The sequence below is a fragment of the Arthroderma uncinatum genome (assembly GCF_011692745.1).
Source record: "Arthroderma uncinatum strain CBS 119779 chromosome Unknown scaffold3, whole genome shotgun sequence".
Classification (NCBI taxonomy): domain Eukaryota; kingdom Fungi; phylum Ascomycota; class Eurotiomycetes; order Onygenales; family Arthrodermataceae; genus Arthroderma; species Arthroderma uncinatum.
The window spans coordinates 2,430,674-2,452,307 of NW_022983865.1; the positions used below are offsets into that span (position 1 = coordinate 2,430,674).

The 21,634-nt window shown below is 50.2% G+C and overlaps 5 protein-coding genes across 5 annotated transcripts; 4 read left to right on the forward strand and 1 right to left on the reverse strand.

Annotated features, from left to right (window-relative positions):
• Positions 1-869: 869 nt before the first annotated feature.
• GIQ15_04488 (glutathione S-transferase II) lies at positions 870-1,659 on the forward strand (the record flags this gene model as incomplete). Its single annotated transcript, XM_033551905.1, has 2 exons — positions 870-1,230; positions 1,307-1,659. The coding sequence occupies 2 exons, from the start codon at positions 870-872 to the stop codon at positions 1,657-1,659; spliced, it is 714 nt and encodes a 237-aa protein (XP_033405635.1).
• Positions 1,660-4,325: 2,666 nt separating this feature from the next.
• GIQ15_04489 (putative AP-3 adaptor complex subunit APL5/AP-3 complex subunit delta) lies at positions 4,326-7,500 on the reverse strand (the record flags this gene model as incomplete). The annotated part of the gene is made up of 5 exons (XM_033551906.1): positions 4,326-6,448; positions 6,500-6,728; positions 6,784-6,971; positions 7,039-7,425; positions 7,497-7,500. The coding sequence occupies 5 exons, from the start codon at positions 7,498-7,500 to the stop codon at positions 4,326-4,328; spliced, it is 2,931 nt and encodes a 976-aa protein (XP_033405636.1).
• A 605-nt stretch (positions 7,501-8,105) lies between these two features.
• Positions 8,106-9,259, forward strand: GIQ15_04490 (tetratricopeptide repeat protein 35; the record flags this gene model as incomplete). Its single annotated transcript, XM_033551907.1, has 4 exons — positions 8,106-8,489; positions 8,543-8,749; positions 8,828-8,983; positions 9,044-9,259. 4 exons carry the CDS (start codon positions 8,106-8,108, stop codon positions 9,257-9,259), a joined length of 963 nt encoding a protein of 320 aa, XP_033405637.1.
• A 2,586-nt stretch (positions 9,260-11,845) lies between these two features.
• GIQ15_04491 (uncharacterized protein) lies at positions 11,846-14,250 on the forward strand (the record flags this gene model as incomplete). The annotated part of the gene is made up of 3 exons (XM_033551908.1): positions 11,846-11,850; positions 11,901-13,725; positions 13,822-14,250. The coding sequence occupies 3 exons, from the start codon at positions 11,846-11,848 to the stop codon at positions 14,248-14,250; spliced, it is 2,259 nt and encodes a 752-aa protein (XP_033405638.1).
• A 3,552-nt stretch (positions 14,251-17,802) lies between these two features.
• Positions 17,803-21,073, forward strand: GIQ15_04492 (uncharacterized protein; the record flags this gene model as incomplete). The annotated part of the gene is made up of 2 exons (XM_033551909.1): positions 17,803-18,466; positions 18,624-21,073. 2 exons carry the CDS (start codon positions 17,803-17,805, stop codon positions 21,071-21,073), a joined length of 3,114 nt encoding a protein of 1,037 aa, XP_033405639.1.
• Positions 21,074-21,634: the final 561 nt, after the last annotated feature.

Genomic DNA, 21,634 nt, shown 5'->3' on the forward strand with positions numbered 1-21,634 from the left:
AGAATGGGCAAAGGCACATAGAGCCAGGCCATTTAAAGGGTTTTCTAGTCATGACGAATTGGGGAAATGTGGGTTTGATGATCCATGGACATGTTTATATACTTAGAGCCTGTTCTACATATAAATATGTCGATACCAATCTACAATTATAATACGCATATGAGCCACTCGAATTTTAGCACTTAGTTTCTCCAGAGAGCAAAATATGTAACTATAGAAGAGTGACCATCGAGCTGCTCAAATATCCTTCGTTTGATGTCAATAGCGTAATTACGAAATGGAATCAATAAGTATTCACGGACAGTTTGGTCATCAGGAACTACAACTGTGCCTGAGACCCTAAAAATCTTTCCGAATATCCAGGGATTCTTCCATCTCCAGCTTGATTTATTAGCAAAGGTATAACTGTCATGTATATATAGCTTTTTTTTTAAGCTGGGAAGAACTTTACTTACAACTTTGATGCTGCAGTCCGTCGGGGTCGGGGTAATTCTCCCTGCCGTTTCCCTCCGCATCAGGACTCGGTGAGGAGAAGATTGGGTCTCCGCATAGAATGTTAGTAACTATAATATGGGCCCTCATCCTCCACCAGAAATGAAATGGATGATCATGGCCGTTCTGCAGCTTCGTAAGCATGAAACAGTGCTTGATCGTAATGTGTCCAATAAGGCCTGTGACGACAGGGGTTATACCAAGATGCCGTGGGGATGGACCGATGGATGGAGGGGTTCGTCGGCCTCAAGCACCGAAGCTTTGTACATATAAATAAAGGGCCAATTCCCTGATTTCTGTCTTGAAATATAATCAATCGCACATATCTTCACTTGAAGCTTCATCAACTTGCAGCATACACCCATCTACCACTCAAGATGGCAACCCGCGATATCAAGCCGTTGGTTCTTTACGGCGTCCTCCCTACTGCCAACCCCCTCAAGGTCGCCATCATCCTACAGATCCTAAACATCCCCTACGAGCTCAAGGCTACCGACTTCAAACAGTGTAAGGAGCCTGAATATCTTGCAATTAACCCCAATGGCCGTTGCCCGGCTATCCACGACCCAAACACCGGCCTCACTCTCTGGGAATCCGGCGCCATCGTTGAGTACCTGATTGACGAATATGACAAGGAAAACATCATCTCCTTCTCTACGATGCCAGAGAAGTATCACCTGAGGCAATGGCTTTATTTCCAAGTCAGTGGACAGGGCCCATATATCGGCCAATTCTCCTGTGAGTCCTCCGCTTATTCCAGTACACCGTATTTCTGCTCGACCGTAACATTATCTAACGGGATTCTTTCATCTAGGGTTCAAATGGTACCACACCGACAGATTCCAGTCTGCGGTTGACAGATATTCCGCCGAGACCCGTCGCATCATGGGTGTTGTCGATCTTGCACTGAAGGACAAGGAATGGCTCGTTGGTGGTAAGATGACATATGCCGACCTTTCGTTGGCCCCATGGTTCTTCTGGGCCAAGAGAATCGGCGGAGATGAGTGGTACGCACAGCAAGTTGCCGAGCTACCAAACTTCCAGAAATGGTGGAACAAGCTTGCAGAAGTTCCCCAGGTCAAGGATCTCTGTGCTGGCGTTGCGCAATTCGACCCATCTAATGTCCCCAAGGATGTTCTCGATAGGTTGAACAACAAAACTGCCTAATCTTGTAATATGAGATATGTCTGTGTCATAAATTGGACGAGTAACGCTGGATAGCGTTTGTTGTTTTTGAAATAGCTATATGTGGCCTCGCAATGGTTGTTGATAGCTGCTTGAAATATCAGCTTTATATCTTGCCAAAGTTTGGGCTTCGGAAAGCCAAATTAGAAAACTATATTCCCATTAGTGGATGCTAATATATGTACATATGCAGTGGCGGCAGGAGATGTGTATCATAGGACCGGCCTATCTGACAACTGCTTGCTCGCCTTATTGCTCTTGCTCTCAGTCAGAAGCAATCGAGATAGACGCCAGCTATAGCACTGGGGCAACCAAACAGAACAACCACCAGTGGAACCCATATAAGAGCACAGTAGAAGATCTGCGCTCTGGACACGGCACTCTGATCTGGTGGGGTAAACCACTGAACCATGCATAGCGGTGAGAATTTGACGTTGATGATGATTCCAAATCGGTGATAATAGCAGGCAGCGCGTGACATTCGTAATTCCATAGCCGTTAGGTCCATGAAGGTTTAGACGATTGTCTTATTTTTTCCGTCCGTAGAACTCCAAAAGCATATTCCGTCGTCCTCTAAATCATGATATAGCGCATGGCAGCTCATTTTTGTAACGGAACATCCTATAATTTTGTTGTAGTCCTCAACTGGGAGAGCATCACTGTGTCACGGGGGAAGGAGCCTAGAAATCCCAGAGGCATACGCAGCACAATAAACGTGAGCTTGTTTTGACGGAGATCACTTGTTCGTTGTCGTTGGAGTGGCTTTCCCTGTAAACATTCTGATATAAGCATATAAACGGGGAGACTTGAAGTTTAAAGCAATATTTGGAAGTAAGAAACGGGAAAGGGGAGCCTTCATACCGCTTCCGCTGCGATGAATTATATCTTCCCGCTCTAGCTTGTTCCAGGCCCAATAAGCAGCTTGATAACATAGCAGGGACCCAATGAAGATCTTCACAAAAGGTCGTCCGAAGTTCTTGTATATCATGACCTGATAATACCAATGAGTGAGCTAGTTCCTCGTAGTCATAATAGCTTTGGAGATGCACATACATGAGGCGAGGTTCCCGCTGGCGGCTGGGTGTTGCTGCTATAGCTCCGGCGCGTGATTTGAGCCATCTTGAGCAGAGTCCCGAGCAGTCGTTGGTCAAGTATATGGTGTCTGGCCTAGATTGGAGCTATCCACGAAACACCGAAAGACTTGGACGTCCTTTTATCTTGTTCTACTTGAAATGTTTACGTGAGTTTCTCCGCGAAAGCCAAAAAGCCACGGGATCTTGGCATGGTTACTTAATCATGCAGCTTACATAAGCTCACTGACATCATGAAGTTGCTCTCGTGTTCATTCGGCCTTTAACGCGCGCATCGCAGTCAATTTACAGGCGAAACAGCTCTCCCTCTGACTCAATTCCCGTGGAGATTCCTTCAGCTATATCTGTTCAGTTCTGCTCGCCTTGCAGGAACTTCGAATCCCTCCATTTTACTCGAGATCTTTCTAGAATCCGCAAGTCATCAACTAGAGGACAGTTGGCCAGTTCGCATTACTCTCTGCAACGTGGTAGATATATATACGCAACCAGCAAGGAATTGAGGAGCTCTACCCATAAACTATTTACGCAACACCTCCGACCCTCCTTACGAAAGAATTATCCGGGAAACACCGCGCCACTAGGGCAAACCAAACGATCATACCTTTACATCCTCGCATCTAGATCGACTTCCGTCTCAATTGCAGAATGGTACGTCAGCATGGAAATTTCCCAATTCCAGCTCCCTGGTGTCCCTATTTAATTTGGCCGACTACTAACTCTTCTTGAATCAAACCTGTAGGCACCACAAACTCCCCAGCAACGAAGGGCAAATGAGAAATTTGCCAAACAAGAAGCCTCCAAACGTGGAAGGCCAGAGGTGGCGGCGAAGCCAAAGCCAAAAGCAAAGTCTCCGCTATCCATGGGCTGGGTTGGTATGTGATACTTGTCATTTTCTACCTTTAGAACCACCGGGCATTTACTGTCCTACATCCTACAAGCTCTTATATTTCCGAGCAGGAGTTAGACATTATTATATGGAGGATAGTTACTAACAAGATCTGGTATTCACCCAAACAGTTCTATTAGTTTTCGTCCTCTGTGGCGGTATCCTTTTTGAACTGGCGAGAGTTATCCCTGAAATATGGGGATACATCTCCCAATTTATCAGCCAATGGACCAGCTAAATGATATAGCTTCATAAAGCTTTCAACAGTGACTTCCTGCATCTACCAACAGATCACCCCATTCTATTGTCAATATTTGATTTAATTTTCTAGCTTTTTCTCCTTTCAAATGTCCAATCATGTGGCGTATTCCCTGGTTTGTATTTTAAGATATCTCCTTTAAAGGGGGTGAAAAAGGCTACTTTCTCGGCTTTAAATTCTATTGATTCAGTTTACAACAGTCGATCAAATCATTGTTCAGGGCTGCTCGTGACATTGTTAGATCCATTATAAACATTGCTCTAGCTATGCGGATTATAACGGGTCTAAAATATGCCATATCTATTAGCATTTCCACAATGTTGGCCGTCACTTCGTCAAGATGCATACTACCTGCTTATGCATATAAACCAAAAGTATTGAGCCGGAGATCCGAACTCCACACCGTAGTAAACTATTCCTCGCCTTCCACCTGTGTGGGAGCCGTTTTCTTAGACGTCGTTACTTTCTTCTTCTTCTTTTTCTTCACCACGGGTGCTTCCCCCTCTTCGCCCACAGCCACATCCTGAGACTGAGATGGCTGACCATCTGTCTCTTGCGTGCTAGACTTGCTCTTCTTAGAAGACACAACTTTCTTCTTCTTTTTCCTCTTTATCATCGTCCCCTCGGCAGGGACCTCTTGGCTACCATGAATCCGCTCAGCTTCACGTTGCATTTCCAGACGTAGCCTCTGTATTTCTGCCATTGCCTTTACCATCTCTGCATCTTCTGCTTCCTTTCTAGCCAGGTCACCAATATTAGGGGTCAAACCGCTCTCTTCTTCAAGTGAGAGTTGGCCTATTCCACTGGAATCAACTTCTAGCAATGACCTCTTTGCTCTGGTGACTGCTGAGACAGAGTCAGGCTTCATACTAGGCGAAGTGACGGGGTTATCGAACTCCAGGGTCTCGTCCCCTATAATTTCAACCTTTTTAGGTTTTAGTTTGCGTTTTGGTTTCCGGGCCTTGAGTGCATCTGGTTTGTCCGAGGATCGTTGATCAATGGCAAGATCGATGATTGGAATGGAGTCTAGATCTAGATCCTCATTATTCGCACCACGAAGAGCCTGGTTAAATGGCGTGGCTGGGTCAGAGGACTCTTCGTCCGCTTGTCCCTGCCCAATATAAAACGGGTCATCTTTATTTCGCTCTCTTCTTGCCGCACGTTTTCTAGCAGTAATGTCCAGTGGCTCGGACAATAGCCCTTCAGAAACGTTTTGATATGAGGTTGGTTGAACTGGTGTGGGCGATAGAACCTCCTTTTGTGGCTTCGTGACGAAGCCTGTTGAATCTGGTATGTGGTAAAATTGATAGCATTCGTCGTGGTTGAAAGAATCAAACCAGCCATTGCTTGACTCACGCTGAATGTGGACGTAACGAGGATTAATCGGTTGATCAAGGTCAAGATCACTTGGGATTGGGACTTTCTTCTGCGCTCCCACTGCAACGGGATTGAGATCTAGGCCAGTAAACAAGCTTGGAATGGCCGAAGATACAAGGAGTGGTACACTTCCTGATTCGATATCTGATGCAGATACCGCTTCCTTGGTGAGTCGTAATAACTCTAGAAACTCAATGGCTCGTTCTTGCACGTCCAATTCCGGATGGGAAGAGAGTTTCTCTAGGAAATCTGTAATCCGAGCGAGTAGTAAGGATACTTCACCCTGCCTACTCACATTCCAGTCATAGAACTGAGACGTAAGGTGGACAAATATTTTTGGGATCGCCTGAATATACCCTGCAAGCACTGTAGGGGAAAGGGTTAGGTTGGAGGAATGAATTAAGGAAGAGAGCGACTGGTCTGGGAAATTCAGATACTCGGCATACTCGCCCACTATCCATGCAACGGGCTCTAATAAATTTGTGCTTGAGGTTCCGGATGAAGGGAATAGAGTTGCTCGATTATCTATAAGCACCAGCGTTTCAGCGGCCCGAGCTGCCTCGGGGCGCACGCTCTTCACTCTTACGGCGACATTGCGTAGCTCGGTACCAATTCGATTTGATATGTCGGCTCTTAGGTTGTGGGCGTCTTTTGACGAATGCTCGTCATTGGTTTTGGAAGCACTAGCTGGGGGAATCAACCTCACCAACTGGACTAAGACGTCCACGTACCACTCAAAATCGGTGAGGTTGGAATATGTATCCCGCGAGCAGATGTCTAAAATCCGGTGGAGAACCTCTAGTCTGTACTCATTTGGGAGAGAAGGCGCAGACATTCGACTTTGCCTGGCAAGCTCCAAGTGCGCTTCAGGGTCGTCATCGTCGTAGTCTGCGGATGGGGTAATATGGGCAAGGAGAGAAGTAGTGGCCGTGGGACCGTCTGTGACTGCAGATGCGGTCTGTAGTTGTGTGATCAAATGGTTGACAACAGACTGCAAGGAGTCACTAGCCACCATCCCTGAAACTAGTTCAAGAGCCTGTAGCCTGATAGATATGTCGTTGTCGTCAAGGCAGCCCATTATTACATCCTGGTGCGCCGAAACCAGCATCGGATGCGTTGTTACGATCCTATTGAAAGCAAGGAGAGCAACGTATTTCACTGGGACCCTATTAGTATATTCATTCCACCATCGACAGGCGCAAAACTTACAGTTCGGGTCCTCTTCCAGAACAAGCATGCCCCGGAGCTTGTCAACGCATAACTGTGCAATGGCTTCTCCTTCGCGGATTCCTTCTACCCCATCGAGGATTCCACCTTGAATTACTCCATTAATGCATTCATACAGCAGAGACATGGCCGACGTAGTGTGCATAATGTTGGTTAGAGGTCGTATAAGCTTCCGGACCAGTCTTGGCTCCAATGGCGTTAAAGATGCAAACTGGAGTAATCATCTTAGCTTGCCTAGTTCTCATAACTAGGGGTGATAAACTCACGAGCTTGATAATTTTTATAGCCATCCAGTTATTACCTCCGTCAACCAGTAGCTCGAAGAGCCGTGGTGCTAGAGGTAAGAAATCTTGCGGCCTCCTCCAGCCCAACTCACATACGACATTTATGACAGCAGCTGTCACACTACCATCTTCCTCGGTGTCCATCAATCTCTCTTTAATTTTCGGCCATGCTATCCGGAATGCCTCAGGGTATACCAACGACAACCGATACAGGTTCACCACGGTCTTCTTCCTAACCACCGGGTGTGAATGCGTCAAACGGGGTATAAGGTCGGTAAGCAGTGATAGCGCAAGGGAGGGCGAAATTATATGCGGAAGTGTCACGAGAGGTAGGGACATCGTAGGAACCTGCGGAGACACGATATCCTATGATACTAGTCAGCGCAAGAGCCGTATAATCAGTAATATACTTGATATCCTGCCCAACCTTCTTTAAAAGATTTGTTGCTAGCATCAGAACTTCTGTGTCGACGCGGAAGCTCTGCACGGCTCCGAGGTAGCCCACACGCTTCTGATGGAATTTCGGGGAAGACATGACTTCGAGGACATGGAAGGAAGCCCACGACATGTCATAGCCAAACATCTCCAGGTATATAAGTTTCAACAGCGAGGTTGCCTTCTTGTCTTGAATGAACAGTCAACCTCCGTATATATAGAAACGCCGCCGCAAATAGGACTAGAATAAGTCGACTAACCCATATCCTGTGATTTTATCTCTGCTCGACATTCCTTTAAGCTGTTCTGGATATATTCGCTCTCGCTTCCTTTATGATTCCGCAGGCCTCGGATGAGGTCATATAGTGATTTTTCGAACCTGCGGACAACCACCACGGTCAGCAGCTATAGCATGATATTTAGAGGGAGTTACTGACATGGCGACTAGGCTCTTCCGATATCACTTAAGATTAGATATATAGGCAGTTGGCGGGGGACTGTGTATCCGCCGGGGTCGAATGAACTTGGTGGGATGAGAGCAGGCAGGCCGATTCACTCAGACACAACGCAGCTTTCGGGCAGGGTTTATGGCGCATACTCCCAGTATCAGGTAATAGCATGAAACGGAGCTCCGGACTGTGTTTCTATCGTCCTCCCCGGCAGTGTGTGGGCGAGTGCCGTGGTCATGAAGCATCGAGTGTGCACTCTGGTTATCGCGTGAATCCCTACTAGCGCTCGACGTCACCAACCTTGCCGCTTCTCTACACATCGAAGGAATCGCATCGAGGAGCTCCAGACTCCAACATCTCTACCGACTCTACACCATTGCGCCAGCCGCACTAAATATACAGACAGATACGGTGTCTGCGATGGCCGCATCCCTCCTTCAGAAGCAGATGGGCTTAAGCTCGTCTGACCCGCAAGCGTCGCTCCGGCTCTCCCAGAAAGCTCCCTCATTCCTCCAAAGCCAACCGTCTCGGTTCCCTTCCTTTCCGTTCTCGATATTCTCCCAGAAAGAGTCACCTGAGCTATGGATGAACTATGAGCAGCTGCTGGCTGCGTGTCTACGGACAGGCGACGATAAATCTGCGCGGGAGTGTCTGGACAGACTGTCGTCCCGGTTTGGAGAACAGAACGAGCGGGTGATGGGATTAAGGGGATTATATGACGAGGCGACGGCGGCGGACGAGGCAGCTTTAAAACAAGTGCTCAGTAAATATGATGCAATTCTACAAGAGAATCCCGTAAATGTGGTGAGTATTATCTATATCAATCCTGTCCGATGCAGGCTAACTCCTATCTGCAGCCAGTATTGAAAAGGCGCATTGCTGTTCTACGGACGCTGTCCAGACACGCAGAGTCCATCTCAAGTCTAGTCGAATTCCTCGATGCGTTTCCAACAGATGCCGAGGCGTGGTGTGAGCTATCAGACCTATATCACAGCCAAGGCCTATCTTCGCAATCCATATTTTGCCTTGAGGAAGCCCTGCTCATCGTGCCGAATGCCTGGAATGTAAGGCGACACACCATGCCTACCACCAAATATTAAGATACCACTAGTTATCAAGATTGTGCTGACAAAGTATATCAGCTCCATGCCAGGCTAGGCGAACTGCAATATATCTCTACCAGCACGCCCGAAGCTTCAGAGGCATCACTAAAAACCCTGGCGGAATCTGTACGACGGTTCTGCCGAAGCATTGAACTTTGCGACGATTACTTGCGCGGGTACTACGGTCTGAACCTGGTATGTCACACCTGGTCTGCCGCAGCCATCGTCTTGGCCATTCACTTACTCTTGTTCCAGAGCACTGCCCGACTCCTGGAGAGGTTGGGACCCAAGTCTAGACGCGACGATACGCTGCCGACTCTCGAGACGACGCAGAAACTTCATGATCTATCGATAAAGAAGCTGCGTGAGATCGTAAAGGAGAGGTGTGTGGGTGGGAAGAGCCCCGAGTTTAATGAGAGCGAGCTGATTGCTGCGCAGGCCCTGCTTGACAAGCTGGAGGAATCAGGTTGAGCGTCTCGAAGAAATAGAATATTATGCATATTCATCTCTGCGGATATTATTCTATCCACCCTTACCTCTATTCTTCCACTCAAGCCACATTCAGGCGTAAATACCCTTATATCTTGACAGCAAGCCAAGCCACGCCCAATGCGCCAGCCTTCTCTTCGTATGGCATATGCAAGTGATATAAATGCCTCGAGCAGCTATGGTCGACTACCACACGGATAATTCATCGATGTTTGTTCTAAGCTCTTACAGCAGATCGGCCAGCACACGAAGGCCGGTCCAGAGGTATGTATGTAATGACCGGGGTCAGGTCCTGATGGCTGCTGCAGGGTGCTAGCGGTCAGACTATTAATTCGATCGCTATCAGTTACGTGGGCAAGGTGGTTCGATGCGGCCTCGTTGGTGATGCGGGATGACTGTTTGCCTGTCGGCTTATTCGATGCTCGTAATTGGACTCTTATATTGGACTTTATTTGGATGTCCATGCTCGTAAGTCTCACATAGTAATCCAGACATCCAACAGACAGACATATACATCCGACAATAGACATACCTCGACAAGATATGTAGGGAGTACGGAGTATGGAGTATGGATTGATCGACAGCACATCCCGCACCCAGAACCAAGTTCCCACGACTTGACTATTTCAATCGCAGCTGGCTATCCGTACCCATCCCATCAATTCTATCATCTCACCTGATGAAGAAAACAAGAAAGGACTCGAGGTCCCCCAGCCAACAACCGGCCCAACCAGTCAGTAGACGAGCCATCCTACCAAATAAAGAGCATTGAAGCATGCACGCCGCGACACCGCGCCATGCCATGCGGAGGGAACAGGACCAGAATCGGCATCGGCCTCAGATTTGCGATGCAATGGTCTGACGTGGCACCACAGGGCCGGCCGGGCCTGTATCTTGTGCACGCAGAGGGAGCACCGGAAGGTCGATATCACTCCTCCTGGCGGTCCGCGGGCTTCCACCGTTTTCGACGGCGTCTCTGCGTTCGTCGTCTTCAGTATGGGGAAATATCGAATATTGACGTAATGGCTTTCTCCATAAAGACTAATCCGTGGGAAACGTTCCTTTTCTTGCCAATAGTCAGGTAGCGGAATATTGTTTGCTCGTATACAGACCGTAATGCGATCAGTCAAACGTCAGGGGTGCATCTCTTTATCCTTTATCCCTTCTTCGTTCTTCTTTATCCCTCCGTCTCCCTGCGTGTACGCTGACCGACTGTCATCGGAGTCGATTCGTGGGCAGCTAAGCAGCTGTAGCGTCATGTACCTAACGCCTCACTTCGTCCAGCAGCCTCACTGCGCGGGGTCTGGCGGTGACTTACATATACCATAGGAGCATAGACTTGATTAGCTGCAACCTGCTGTCTGTCCCTGTCTCAACCTGTCTGCCTGTCTGTCACTGTCTGCCTCAACCTGTCTGCCTCAACCTGTCTGCCTCAACCTGACTGCCTGTCTCTCTGTATGTATATGTAGCCTGTCTCTGTATCAGCATCTGTCTGTCTTCTGTATCTGTATCTGTATCTTTGTCTCTTGTATATCGTATATCTGTCTCTGTATATCTGTATATCGTATATCTGTATGAGGTCGAAGTTTATGGGAGCCACATGACCTGTCCCGATCGAGCGTAAACAACTTCAACTTCTCAACTTCTTCTCTTCAACTTCACTTCTTCTTCTTCTTCACTCTCTCTTCACTCCTCGTCGACTTCTCCCTCGACATCTCTCTCTCTCCAATCCTATTCCTCAGCCTTCAGCTGGGCACTGGGTACCCATCGCGTTGGGTTGGGCGAACCTAACGTCTGCCCTACCAGACCCCCGCCAGATACACCACCAGCACCAGCACCGGCAACCGTCTAGGTCGAGGTGAGTAACGATGATTTACATACATCACCCACATAATGCATCCTCCCGTCGAGCCTCTGCTTAGCCGCTCCCTTGCGTGGTCTCTGTCGAAGCCTCCGAGCTGAGAGCCCTGCCTCTGCACCTCCGTGAGGATTACTACAGATTGGGCAGCAAAGAAGGGTAGAAAAAAGAAGCCTCCCCACCTGTGCATCTTCACCCTGGCCTGGCCCGCCCTGCCCTCTCCTCTCGCCCTCCCTTTTTCTTTTTCTTTTTCCTCTCGTCAGGTTTTGCCTTAAATAGGTTACCTCCCGCTGCCTGCCTGCTTCTTTTTTTGTCCTCGTAGACAGCACTAACACACATACGCGCAGCATAGAGTCCTGTCCAGTCCCGTTGTGGTACCAAACTCGCTATCGTCGAACAGCCAAGCCTCGCGATAGGATCCTCGCCCATCCTGGCTAGATTCATATTGAACTGGCATACCCCAGATACCTACTTTGACTTCCGATAAAACGAGGGACCGCACCTGAAAACAAGCCAGGGACTGTTTCATCCTTGAACACTCATCATTATATAACCGTTTTATCCTGCGTCTCCTGCCGTCATCAGCCAGCGTCGCCCTCAGTTCTCGTACTGCCGCCAGCAGGCTCTCAAATCGAGGATATATTCTCCCAGATCATTCCGTTCGGTGGATAGATCTGGCCGGATACTTCCTCTTCCACGCCAATCGTCCCATGCCGTGAGCATCTTCCTGTTCCTTTAGTTGATGGATGCTAACTACTTTACCAGATTGAACCGCGGTGTTGCGCACGGCTCGGACCATTCACTCAGCGACGACGACTCGTCGGGCACAGGCGTGCAAGTCTCACCGCCCTCTGCCACCTCTAGTCACGAATACCAGGACTACGGAGTCGGAGGACCTTGGTCCCACCTCCAGTATCCAGACGAACTAAAACCATCCGATTCTGCTTCAAGACCGCGCACATCCAACAGACTGCGAGAACCGGTCGACCCACGGCCATCCCGCCATCGTTCCTCGAGGCGGCACCAGCATCAGCATCAGCACCAGCACCAAAGCCAGCACCCGCATCCTCATCCCCGTGCGCACCCACGCGCGCACCCACACCCACACCCACAGGTCCAGGAAGTCCGCGAGGTGCCTTCCCACAGGTCGAGAAGACAACACGCCCGGGCGGCACCCCCGCAGCCGCCTCCGGTCCCCGTATCTCCTGAAAGCGACTCCTCAGAAGAGGAGGAAGAGGAAGAGGAAGAAGACGACGAAGACGACGACGACGAATACCTAGAATACGCACCGAACCCGGGAGACAGACGTTTTTGGCCAGCACCTCCAACACAAGGTCCAGCATCTTCTGCGCCCTCGTTCAACCCGTACGCACCGCATCCACAACATCCGCCTAACGGATCCTTCGGCCAGGCGCAACATGCTCATGTTCATGCCGGTGGACCATCAACTCAGCTTGTTCAATTGGGACCCATGGGCCAGCAGACCCCTATAGGAGGACACATGGGTCAATATTCGCATCAGCAATACCCCTACGGCGGGCACTACCCGCCCGCCCAGGGGCACCAACAGCTCCCTCATGGGTACTACACCGGCCCAGATGGACTGCCACACCCTCACCCGCAGGCGGGTCAACGCATGCCACTTCACCATCCCCACCACCCGCAACACCACCCGCACGGGCATCATCCCAGACATCGATCCCGCAGCGACTCGCCAGACGATGAAGATGACTCGCCAAAACCCGCCATGGCACATCCTGCCGTCGTCCATCCACCATCATTCCCCGGCACACCGCCATACATGTCACCGGAGATGGTTCCGTACGGTTACCCACACACCCTCCCGCACCAACATCCGGGGATGCACCCACACGCACATCCCCAAGCCCAGGCCGCTGCAGCGGCGGCGGCATATTACCAATATATACAGCGGTACCCGCACATACCTCCAAGCATGTTCCCACCCCCGCCTTTCTTCCAGATACAGGCCCGCGAACCTAGTCCCGCGAAGCCAGAAAAGACTCCAACCCCGCCTCCGCCTCCGCCACCGCCCCCACCACCCCCGCCACCTCCCGCTCCCGCCGAGCCTCCACCGCCAGATCCCAAAGATGAGGCCATCGCGCGCCTCGAGCGGCTCATTATCGAGGAGCGTAAAGAGCGAGAGGAACGCGATGCTGCCCGTGAGGCGGCTATAAAGAAAGCGGCGGCCGACAAAGCTGCGGCAGAAGCACTGGCTGCCAAAGAAAAGAAGATTGCTTCCGAAGCCGCTGCCGCTGCCACTGCTGCTGCGAAGGAAGAAGCTAAAGCAGAGGCAGAAAAGGCTGCTGCTGCAGCTGCTGCGAAAGCCAAGAAGGACGCAGAAGAGGCAGCAGCTGCCGCCAAGAAGGAGGCCGAGGAGGCTGCTGCCATTGCTATAGCAGAGGCCACAGCCGCTGCAACTGCGGCGGGAGATACGAAGGCTGCCGAGGCCGCCGCAGCAGCAACTGAGGCTGCACTGAAGAAACCCCCACCGCCAAAGAAACCCGTTCAATTCAAGGATGCAGTAGGCAGGAAATTCAAATTCCCTTTTGCTCTATGCAAGACGTGGCAGGTACGTTGCCCTCTTTTTACCTAGGCCCGAAAATCGGGGACTATACCCTTGCCCTCGCTCATATTTTGTCCATGCATACTAACGTCTCTCCTACAGGGTATGGAAGAACTTATCCGCCAAGCATTCCTGCATGTCGACGTAATAGGCCAACATGTTGCAGAGGGCCACTACGACCTAGTCGGTCCCAACGGTGACATTATCCTCCCGCAGGTCTGGGACACGGTTGTTGAACCCGACTGGACCGTTACCATGCACATGTGGCCCATGCCTGAGAAACCCAAGGATCCGGATCCCTCACCACCACCCCCGCCGCCGCCGCCAGAGGAAGAGCCTCTAATCGCCGTACTAGACGTTGGGCTACCACCGCCCCCACCCCCTGCGCCAAAGAAGGCGTTACGCGGAGGTGCACCGGGTGGATTTGCCAAGTGGATGACGGGCGGAAAGGTGAAGCCAAAGGCTAATTCAAAAGCGGTCAAAAAGCCTGAGATGGTTCCGCCGCCACCTCCACCGCCTCCAGCGCCATAGATGATGCCTGTAGGATGGAGAGAGAGATTATCGAGAAAGATAGGAGAAGGTAGCTTGGAACGCGAGCGCGAATCGCGATGAAGGCCGAATATATATCGCCAATGTGCACACAGCGTCCGAATGCGACACGCTTGATACAAACGGCACCATTGCTACAACGAATGCGCTTCAAAGCCGGTTCTAGGATCCTCCTCCTTCCACTCTCGGTTGTCCCTTTCTCTCCGCCGACCTTGCACATCTCACGTGGTACAACATCAGGAGTTACGAATCTGACGATGATATACAATGCAATATACAACGGTGCAGCCGCGCCCAAAATTTAAAAACCATAAAAGGAAAAAAATGGTGGTGGCATTCTACTTATACCTTACATCTTGCGTCTTTCTTTTTTTATTTCCCACTGGTTTTTTTTTTTGGCCTTATGATTGAGTTTATTGAGCGTGTTGATATTGAGTTCTGTTCCTGTTCCTGAATTCTCTCAGTCATTGCGTTTGCGATTTGACTTTTTAAACGCTTTTTCCTTTTGGATACCGGCGGCTTGATGCGAAAAACGATATATAGATCTCTGGTTGTTCAACTTCTTATTTAACACCTTACCCATCCCCAACCCCTCCCCTTATCCCCCCCGATGTTGCAGGCTCATGTTGAGGATGGCATGTATGATTAATGGTGGGAGTTGCCGAGAGAGCGAGGAGGAACGGAAGGCACATCACGGCGCAAAACCACGAAAACACAAATGATGAATGATAATGACGGCAGACGGACGAAGACGAGGAGACAGATGATGATGTGGAGGTGCCTGTTCTCTTTCCCCCCCTTTTCCTTCTTTCTTCCCTTTGTCACTCCCTAGCACCCTACTTTTGTATTTCCGCCAGATGTAATACCCATACCCATACCCATACCCTTTTATGCATTTTATCTTTTGAGTAATTAATCTATACCTTCTACCGACACTCTTTCTCGCTACTGCTCTCCTCCACTTTTCTCCTCCATTAGCCTACTCATCCCCTATGAGGTGCAGCCTATGGCTTTTCCGTTCATGCCGGCGCACCGCGAATCTTAACCTTACGCGCTCCAGCCCTGACAGCTGCATAACCAGGCCTGCTGCCTTAACTTCCGGCCCTGGCGCATGAACTAGCTAAGGGTAGGGTAGGCAGCCTTACTACCGGTCGACATGGATGGGCGTTTCGCTGTACGGAGTATGTATAACTGCGGGTGGAGACTGGAGTATAAAGGCATTTTGCTCACCTTTCACCTACAGATAACGGAGCATCCTCCGTCTCGGACTACCTATGGCATCATCTACCGGCGCAGAGATGGTAGCATCTCGGGCTGACGTAAGGAGTCCAAGGCCTATCCTGAAACGCCGATTGAGCTCTATCTGCGCCAACCAGCAACCTCGGGATATTAGTAGTGCTTGGACGTCCTCGAGCTCCAGCCTGGCCATACATAACTCGGTCTATCGGGTTACCTTCTTGAATTGTAGCCCGCCATCTAACGCAAGCTCTCCAAGCTATAGCTCAACAGCGAGCCGCAGCGTCGAGATGTGCGCCTGATGGCGAATCTCAGCCGTGTGCCCAGACAGATACCCAGCATCGACTCCAGAATTAGCTGTTGGCTGTAACGGTTCCCTCCGTGGAAAGCGAATAGAAGAGCGTCCATCCATGCCCTTAGCCGTCCTCCTTGCTATATAAAATGTAAAATGTAAAATGTAAAATGTAAACATAAAAACGGCCTCTTATTACATAAGCATATCATGTGACTGAGTTGACGTTTTTCCCTTTTCGGTTCGCGACTCCGACTTCACCTCGACTTTTGCGGCAGACAAGATGAGACAGACAGCTTGATATCGGCCTGACATCGGCTGCTGACCGTGATCGCGGCCGTATCGCCAGGTACCCATCCCTCCCAGCTCCATCCCAGGCTCCATGCTGACTCGAATCCTCACACCTCGCGCGCGCGCTCTCCACACACACGCCCGGCCAATCAGCGCCGCCTCCCCGTGAGGATCTCGGGGGAACAGCCAGCCAACTAACTTTTCGCGCCCCTTTATTCACCTCCCGTTGGCCCTCCAGCATGATTTAGCAACAACCGCCCTAGCACCAGGAGTCCAGGACCGCCTATAAACAGAGCAAGAAGCCAAACGGGATTGGGATTAGCAGCCCGAGAGACAGGCCAGGGAGACCGAACCTAGCACCGCCCCCTGCGCCGAACGCACGACTCGACCTGTCGGATCCCCGTCCTCGTCCCCATCATCTGTGTGCCCATGCACGCTGTCACGGCTGTGAGGCCCGTCGTTGCGCCTCTGGCTCTGTACGCATCTGCCGATTGCTGTGGTTGGTAGGATTTGTACGATACTGATAGAGGGTGGCCAGGCACTTAACTTGCACGCCTGCGCGCTTTAATATTAGCTAAGATTCGATCTTCCTGCTCACTGGGTTTCTGGTCAACTCTTCCTTTTTTTTCTTTTCCCTTGTTTCCCTTTTTTTTTTTCGCGTTCGCTGCTGTTTTCCTTCGAGACTCGAAACTCGATTGCTGGGTGTTTTCTTTACCCCTTCTCCCGTCGGGCCCCCGCTCTCTCTCCCTTTCGACCCCCTTTTTTAGCGCTTCTGGTCGCTCACCTTCATATCATCCTGTTCGCATCAGCATCAGCGTGTAATTTTGCTCTCTTTTGCGTTCTTCATTCATTACTTGCATCGATAGAGTGCTATTGATTGCGCGGCTCCTCCGTTCGCCTCTCGCCTCCCGAGTCTCGTCCCAAACCACCACGAGATCAACGTCTATACTCTCCTCCTTCTGTAAGCTTTTTTGTTCCAATTTTGTTCATTTCCTCCCATCTTCGCTTCTAGCCGCTGTTATCATACAGGTACTCTGGTATATGTTATATGTCCAGCTGCTCCCTGAAGAATTTTTGCCTCCATGCATGGCAACCGACGTGCATCCTTGAGGAAATCTTGTTTTCCCTACCGCCTTGCCCCCTGTTTAGGTCTCGTAACTGATGCCCAAGATTACACAGCGTCCTCAGGCAGGGCCCCCGGCTCGTCTCTGCACCTGTTTACTGCTCCTGCTGCTCCTGTTGCTCCGGGCTGCTGCTGTCGTCGCCTCTTACTGCCTGGGTTTTTTTCGGCGATCCCTCCCATTCCATGTGCCTGTACTGGCTTCCTCGCATTCTCCGCTGCACGCCATTTCTCGTCCCTGTCGTACAAAGTCTCGAAGATGTCTCATGCAAGTCGTGAAGCATAGTGCAACAGACCCATAGCACAATCCCAATTCCACGCGCAACATCTCATATTACACCCTAATTGACATCGTCATACCATCCCTCGCACACCCCCAAAAACCGCACTGTCAACACTCCCACCGCGGCCATTTCAACCCATTCTCTTAATCGCGCGCCAGTGAGGTGATGGTTGTATACATTGCATCCTCCAGGTTGCAGACATGACTTCGACCATCCCGCAACCTTCTCGGTTGTCATCTAATCCTCCCCCTCCCCGGAGTCCTCCCACATCAGCTCTCCCTCCGATACCAGCTACGAAATCTAGAAAGAGCATGCCTGGGCCCGGCGAAGCGGCTAGGCTATACGCAGCTTCCCCTCTTCCTTCAAAATTACGATCTCCCTCCGCTATTCAGACTAAATCCGCCATACCATCCAATCTCGGACCATCGGGACTATCGCCGAATAAGAGCTCGTTTCGATCCCCTTCCGTATGCCTCACCCCTGGCAGTCCAGACAAAGCCATACGGCGGACTGTGAGCATAGCTGCATTCCCACAGCCTCCCAAAGCCAGCCGGCCGTCTCTCTCCACTCAGTCTTCCTTCTCAAGCAACGCCCCAGAAACCACCAAGCCCGCATCCGCTACCAGAACGAAGAAAAAGGCCCCGCGCATTGATACAGGGGGCAGCTCACAGCTCAAGAACTCAAAAACACCTAGCCTGCTCAACGGTAGCGGAGATGGTAAATCGATTCCAAATTCCAGAAATTCTGAAGGCCATGCCAGTATCGTCTCGCCTACACAGAGCAGGAGCTCGTCTACTCAGGACTCGTACTCGACTAGTGCTACCACATATGATGATAATGAAGACAGCACACGACGGGGCAGAGACGGTGTAGAGGACTCAGCTGGAAGTTCTAATCGAAACCCGAAAGGCAAGGAAGGGAAAGGGAATGTGCTTGTCAGCGTACGAGTTCGACCTGATCTAGCTTCCGCGGATGGTAAGAACTCCGAAGGAGAATGGCTAGTCGATGGCAGAAGAAGTTTGGTTTCGTATAGAGGAAAGGAAGGAGGCGACTATTTTTATGGTATTTTCCCCCTTTCCTTTGTCACTATCTTATGGTTAAAAAGCGAACATAGATTGACTAACTGATATAGATAATGTTTTTACCACCCATGATAATAATGCTAAGGTGTACGACGCATCCGCGAAACGACTTGTCCGCCGCGTTATGGAAGGATACCACGGCACTGTTTTTGCTTATGGAATGACGGGAACTGGAAAGACGTTCTCCATGCAAGGAACTGCGACATCTCCTGGTGTCATACCGCTCGCCATCACGGATATCTTCTCATATATTCGAGAGACGCCCCACCGCGAATTCCTACTTCGAGTTAGTTATTTAGAAATATACAACGAGAAGATTCACGATCTACTGTCTATGTCTGCCTCAGGGCAAGGAAATGGAGGTGGAGGCGGACAGGGACAGCAGCAGGAAGAAATCAAGCTACGCGAAGATAGCAAGAGAGGTGTTTACGCTACACCACTCAAGGAAGAGATCGTCCAAAGTCCAACGCAGCTGTTACGAGTGATTGCTAGAGGTGATCATTCCAGGAGAACGTCCAGCACCCAGTTTAACTCGCGAAGTTCTCGAAGTCACGCTGTCGTGCAGATCGTGGTGGAAAGCAGGGAACGCGCCCCCGTTGCTGGGCAGGAGAAGCGTGCTGCAATTGCACCTGGTGGCGTCCGAGTATCGACTCTTAGTTTGATCGATCTCGCTGGCTCTGAACGTGCTGCTGAAAGTAAAGAGCGCAGAGCAGAGGGTGCCCATATTAACAAGAGTTTGCTCACACTGGGAACAGTCATTGCTCGTCTAACTGTTGAAAAGGAGGGCAAGAATGGCTCGGAGAAAGAAGGGAAGCATTTACCTTACCGAGACAGCAAGTTGACTCGATTGCTTCAGCCTGCGTTGTCGGGTAACTCCCTTGTCAGTATTCTCTGCACGATTCAGGTTGGATCTGGTGGAAGTGTGGCATCCTCTCAATCGCATACAGGCGAGACCATGAACACGCTCAAGTTCGCCGCACGAGCAAAGAATAACATCGTCAGTCATGCGAAGCGTGCTGAAGAGTCCATGGGCAATGGCACAGGTGATGCCGGCAGCAGAGTACTTCTCGAACGATACAGGATGGAAATCCAATCACTACGACGCCAACTAGAGAACCAAGCAAAGGCCGAAACACCGACTACACACACTGAATCTGAATCGAAGGAAGAGGAGAGGGCAAAGGAAAAAGAAGCTGAGCTTCGCCATGAAGAACAAATGCTGGAGATGCAACTTGCTCGCACAGCGCTAAAAGAACGAATTGAGCACCTTAATAGGTTGATCCTATGCTCCAAGTCGACAGGCGTAAACGCAAGTCTTGCTGGATTCACCCAGACGAGCCCGGGATCTGTCGATATGCGCTCCTTGCGCTCTTCAGCTTCCCAATCTACACTGGGCGCGGCCTCGGCATTAAACCGCTCTACATCTCTTGCCTCGATGAAAAGCACCAGCACAACCGCAGGCGGCCAAACTACCCCGTCCGCATCCTTTGCTCACCACGACCATGACGATGATGATATGATGGGTGAATTCGGTGACGGTATGGCCAGTTTACAAGTCCAAGTCAACGCTTTACAGGCCGATCTTGCGGATAAGAACAGATACATCTCTACTCTTGAGCGTAGGCTGCTCCAAGCTCGTCGATCAAGCCACTCCCGCGTTTCAATGGGTCTAAATCATCATCACCTCAAATCTTGCAGTACTGCGTCATCCTCGAATAACGACACAGACTTATCGGCTGCCTTACGGGATAAGGATATCGAAATTGCGGACCTGCGACTCCAGTTAGACGACAAGGACCGAATGGTTGCGGCATTGAGGTCGGCCGCCAGACAAAGGGACATGGCGCATCTGACAGGCGGGACTGCAAGCACACCCAGTCGAGCTGATGCTGCGCCCACGCCGCCACCACTTCACCCCCCGCCACCCGTGGGAGCAGATTATAAAATTATGGGCATCAACAACGCCATCCTATCCCACCATCACCACAATCACCACCACCATAACCACCAGGGTGACACCAACTCATTATTCAGCGGTAGCGGTGCCGGCGCCGGCTCGGTATTAGGAAGAGTCAGCCCCAACCTTCTCCCACCCGTCAAGCTAGCGGCCGAAAAGGAGAGGGACAAGAAACGAAAAAGTGTTGATGAGATGTCACGCATGCTAGACGAGATGATCCAAGATCGTGTCGAGAGCGGACATCTCGTTAAAAACTCTAGGGGACACATGCGAGTTTCCAGTGCTGGTATATCACCCAGAACTAGCGAAACCCCACCCATGAATGCTACCAGGATGTCCACTGGCACAGTTGCAGATCACACGTCGACAAGTAACGGTTTCTTTTCTGAAACCAACTACCACCCAGATGATACCAAGGGCTCTATATCCTCCAACACCGGAAATGAACTGCGGCGCGAGGAATCGTCAGAGTCGACTGCTCAGTCTCTAGATACGGTCGTTGGCAACCTGCATGAGCCGGCATCCCGGCCTTTATCGTCGTAAGCACAATTACGTACGACTCTCCGGCTGCCTAAGTAACGTTGGTCATGACTGTTTTGATTTGATCTTACATACGGTTTATCAAACGAGTTTGGTTTTATATTTTTCGATTTATCTCACTTTACATCTATCTCGTTACCTACGCAACGCTTCGGTGATATATTTTTTCTCCTCGCGAAAGAATTTTTTCTTTTTCGATCCTCCCCCATGAATTCTCATCACATCTACCCTGTACTATTTCTGCTTCTCTGTATAAGTTGGACATCTTGATTTTTTTTTCTCCCCACTACCTGTTTGCCTCAGGTGGCTAACCTTAATTCGTTACTGTTTGATCTGTCTAAAATCTAGATACGATTGATTTGCCTCTTTTTTTTTCTTTTTTCAGACACATCAGTTATATATCCCCATTCTTATTTTTGTCTCTTTTGGCTGTTTAGTCCTTGATTTGTTGGTTTTTGTACGATTTTCTCTCTTTTCTTTTCCCAGTGAAGAGGGTAAAGGAGGGTAGGGAAGAGAACTTTGGAATGAAGTATTTACAAGACGAAGTATGGGTTCAATATAATG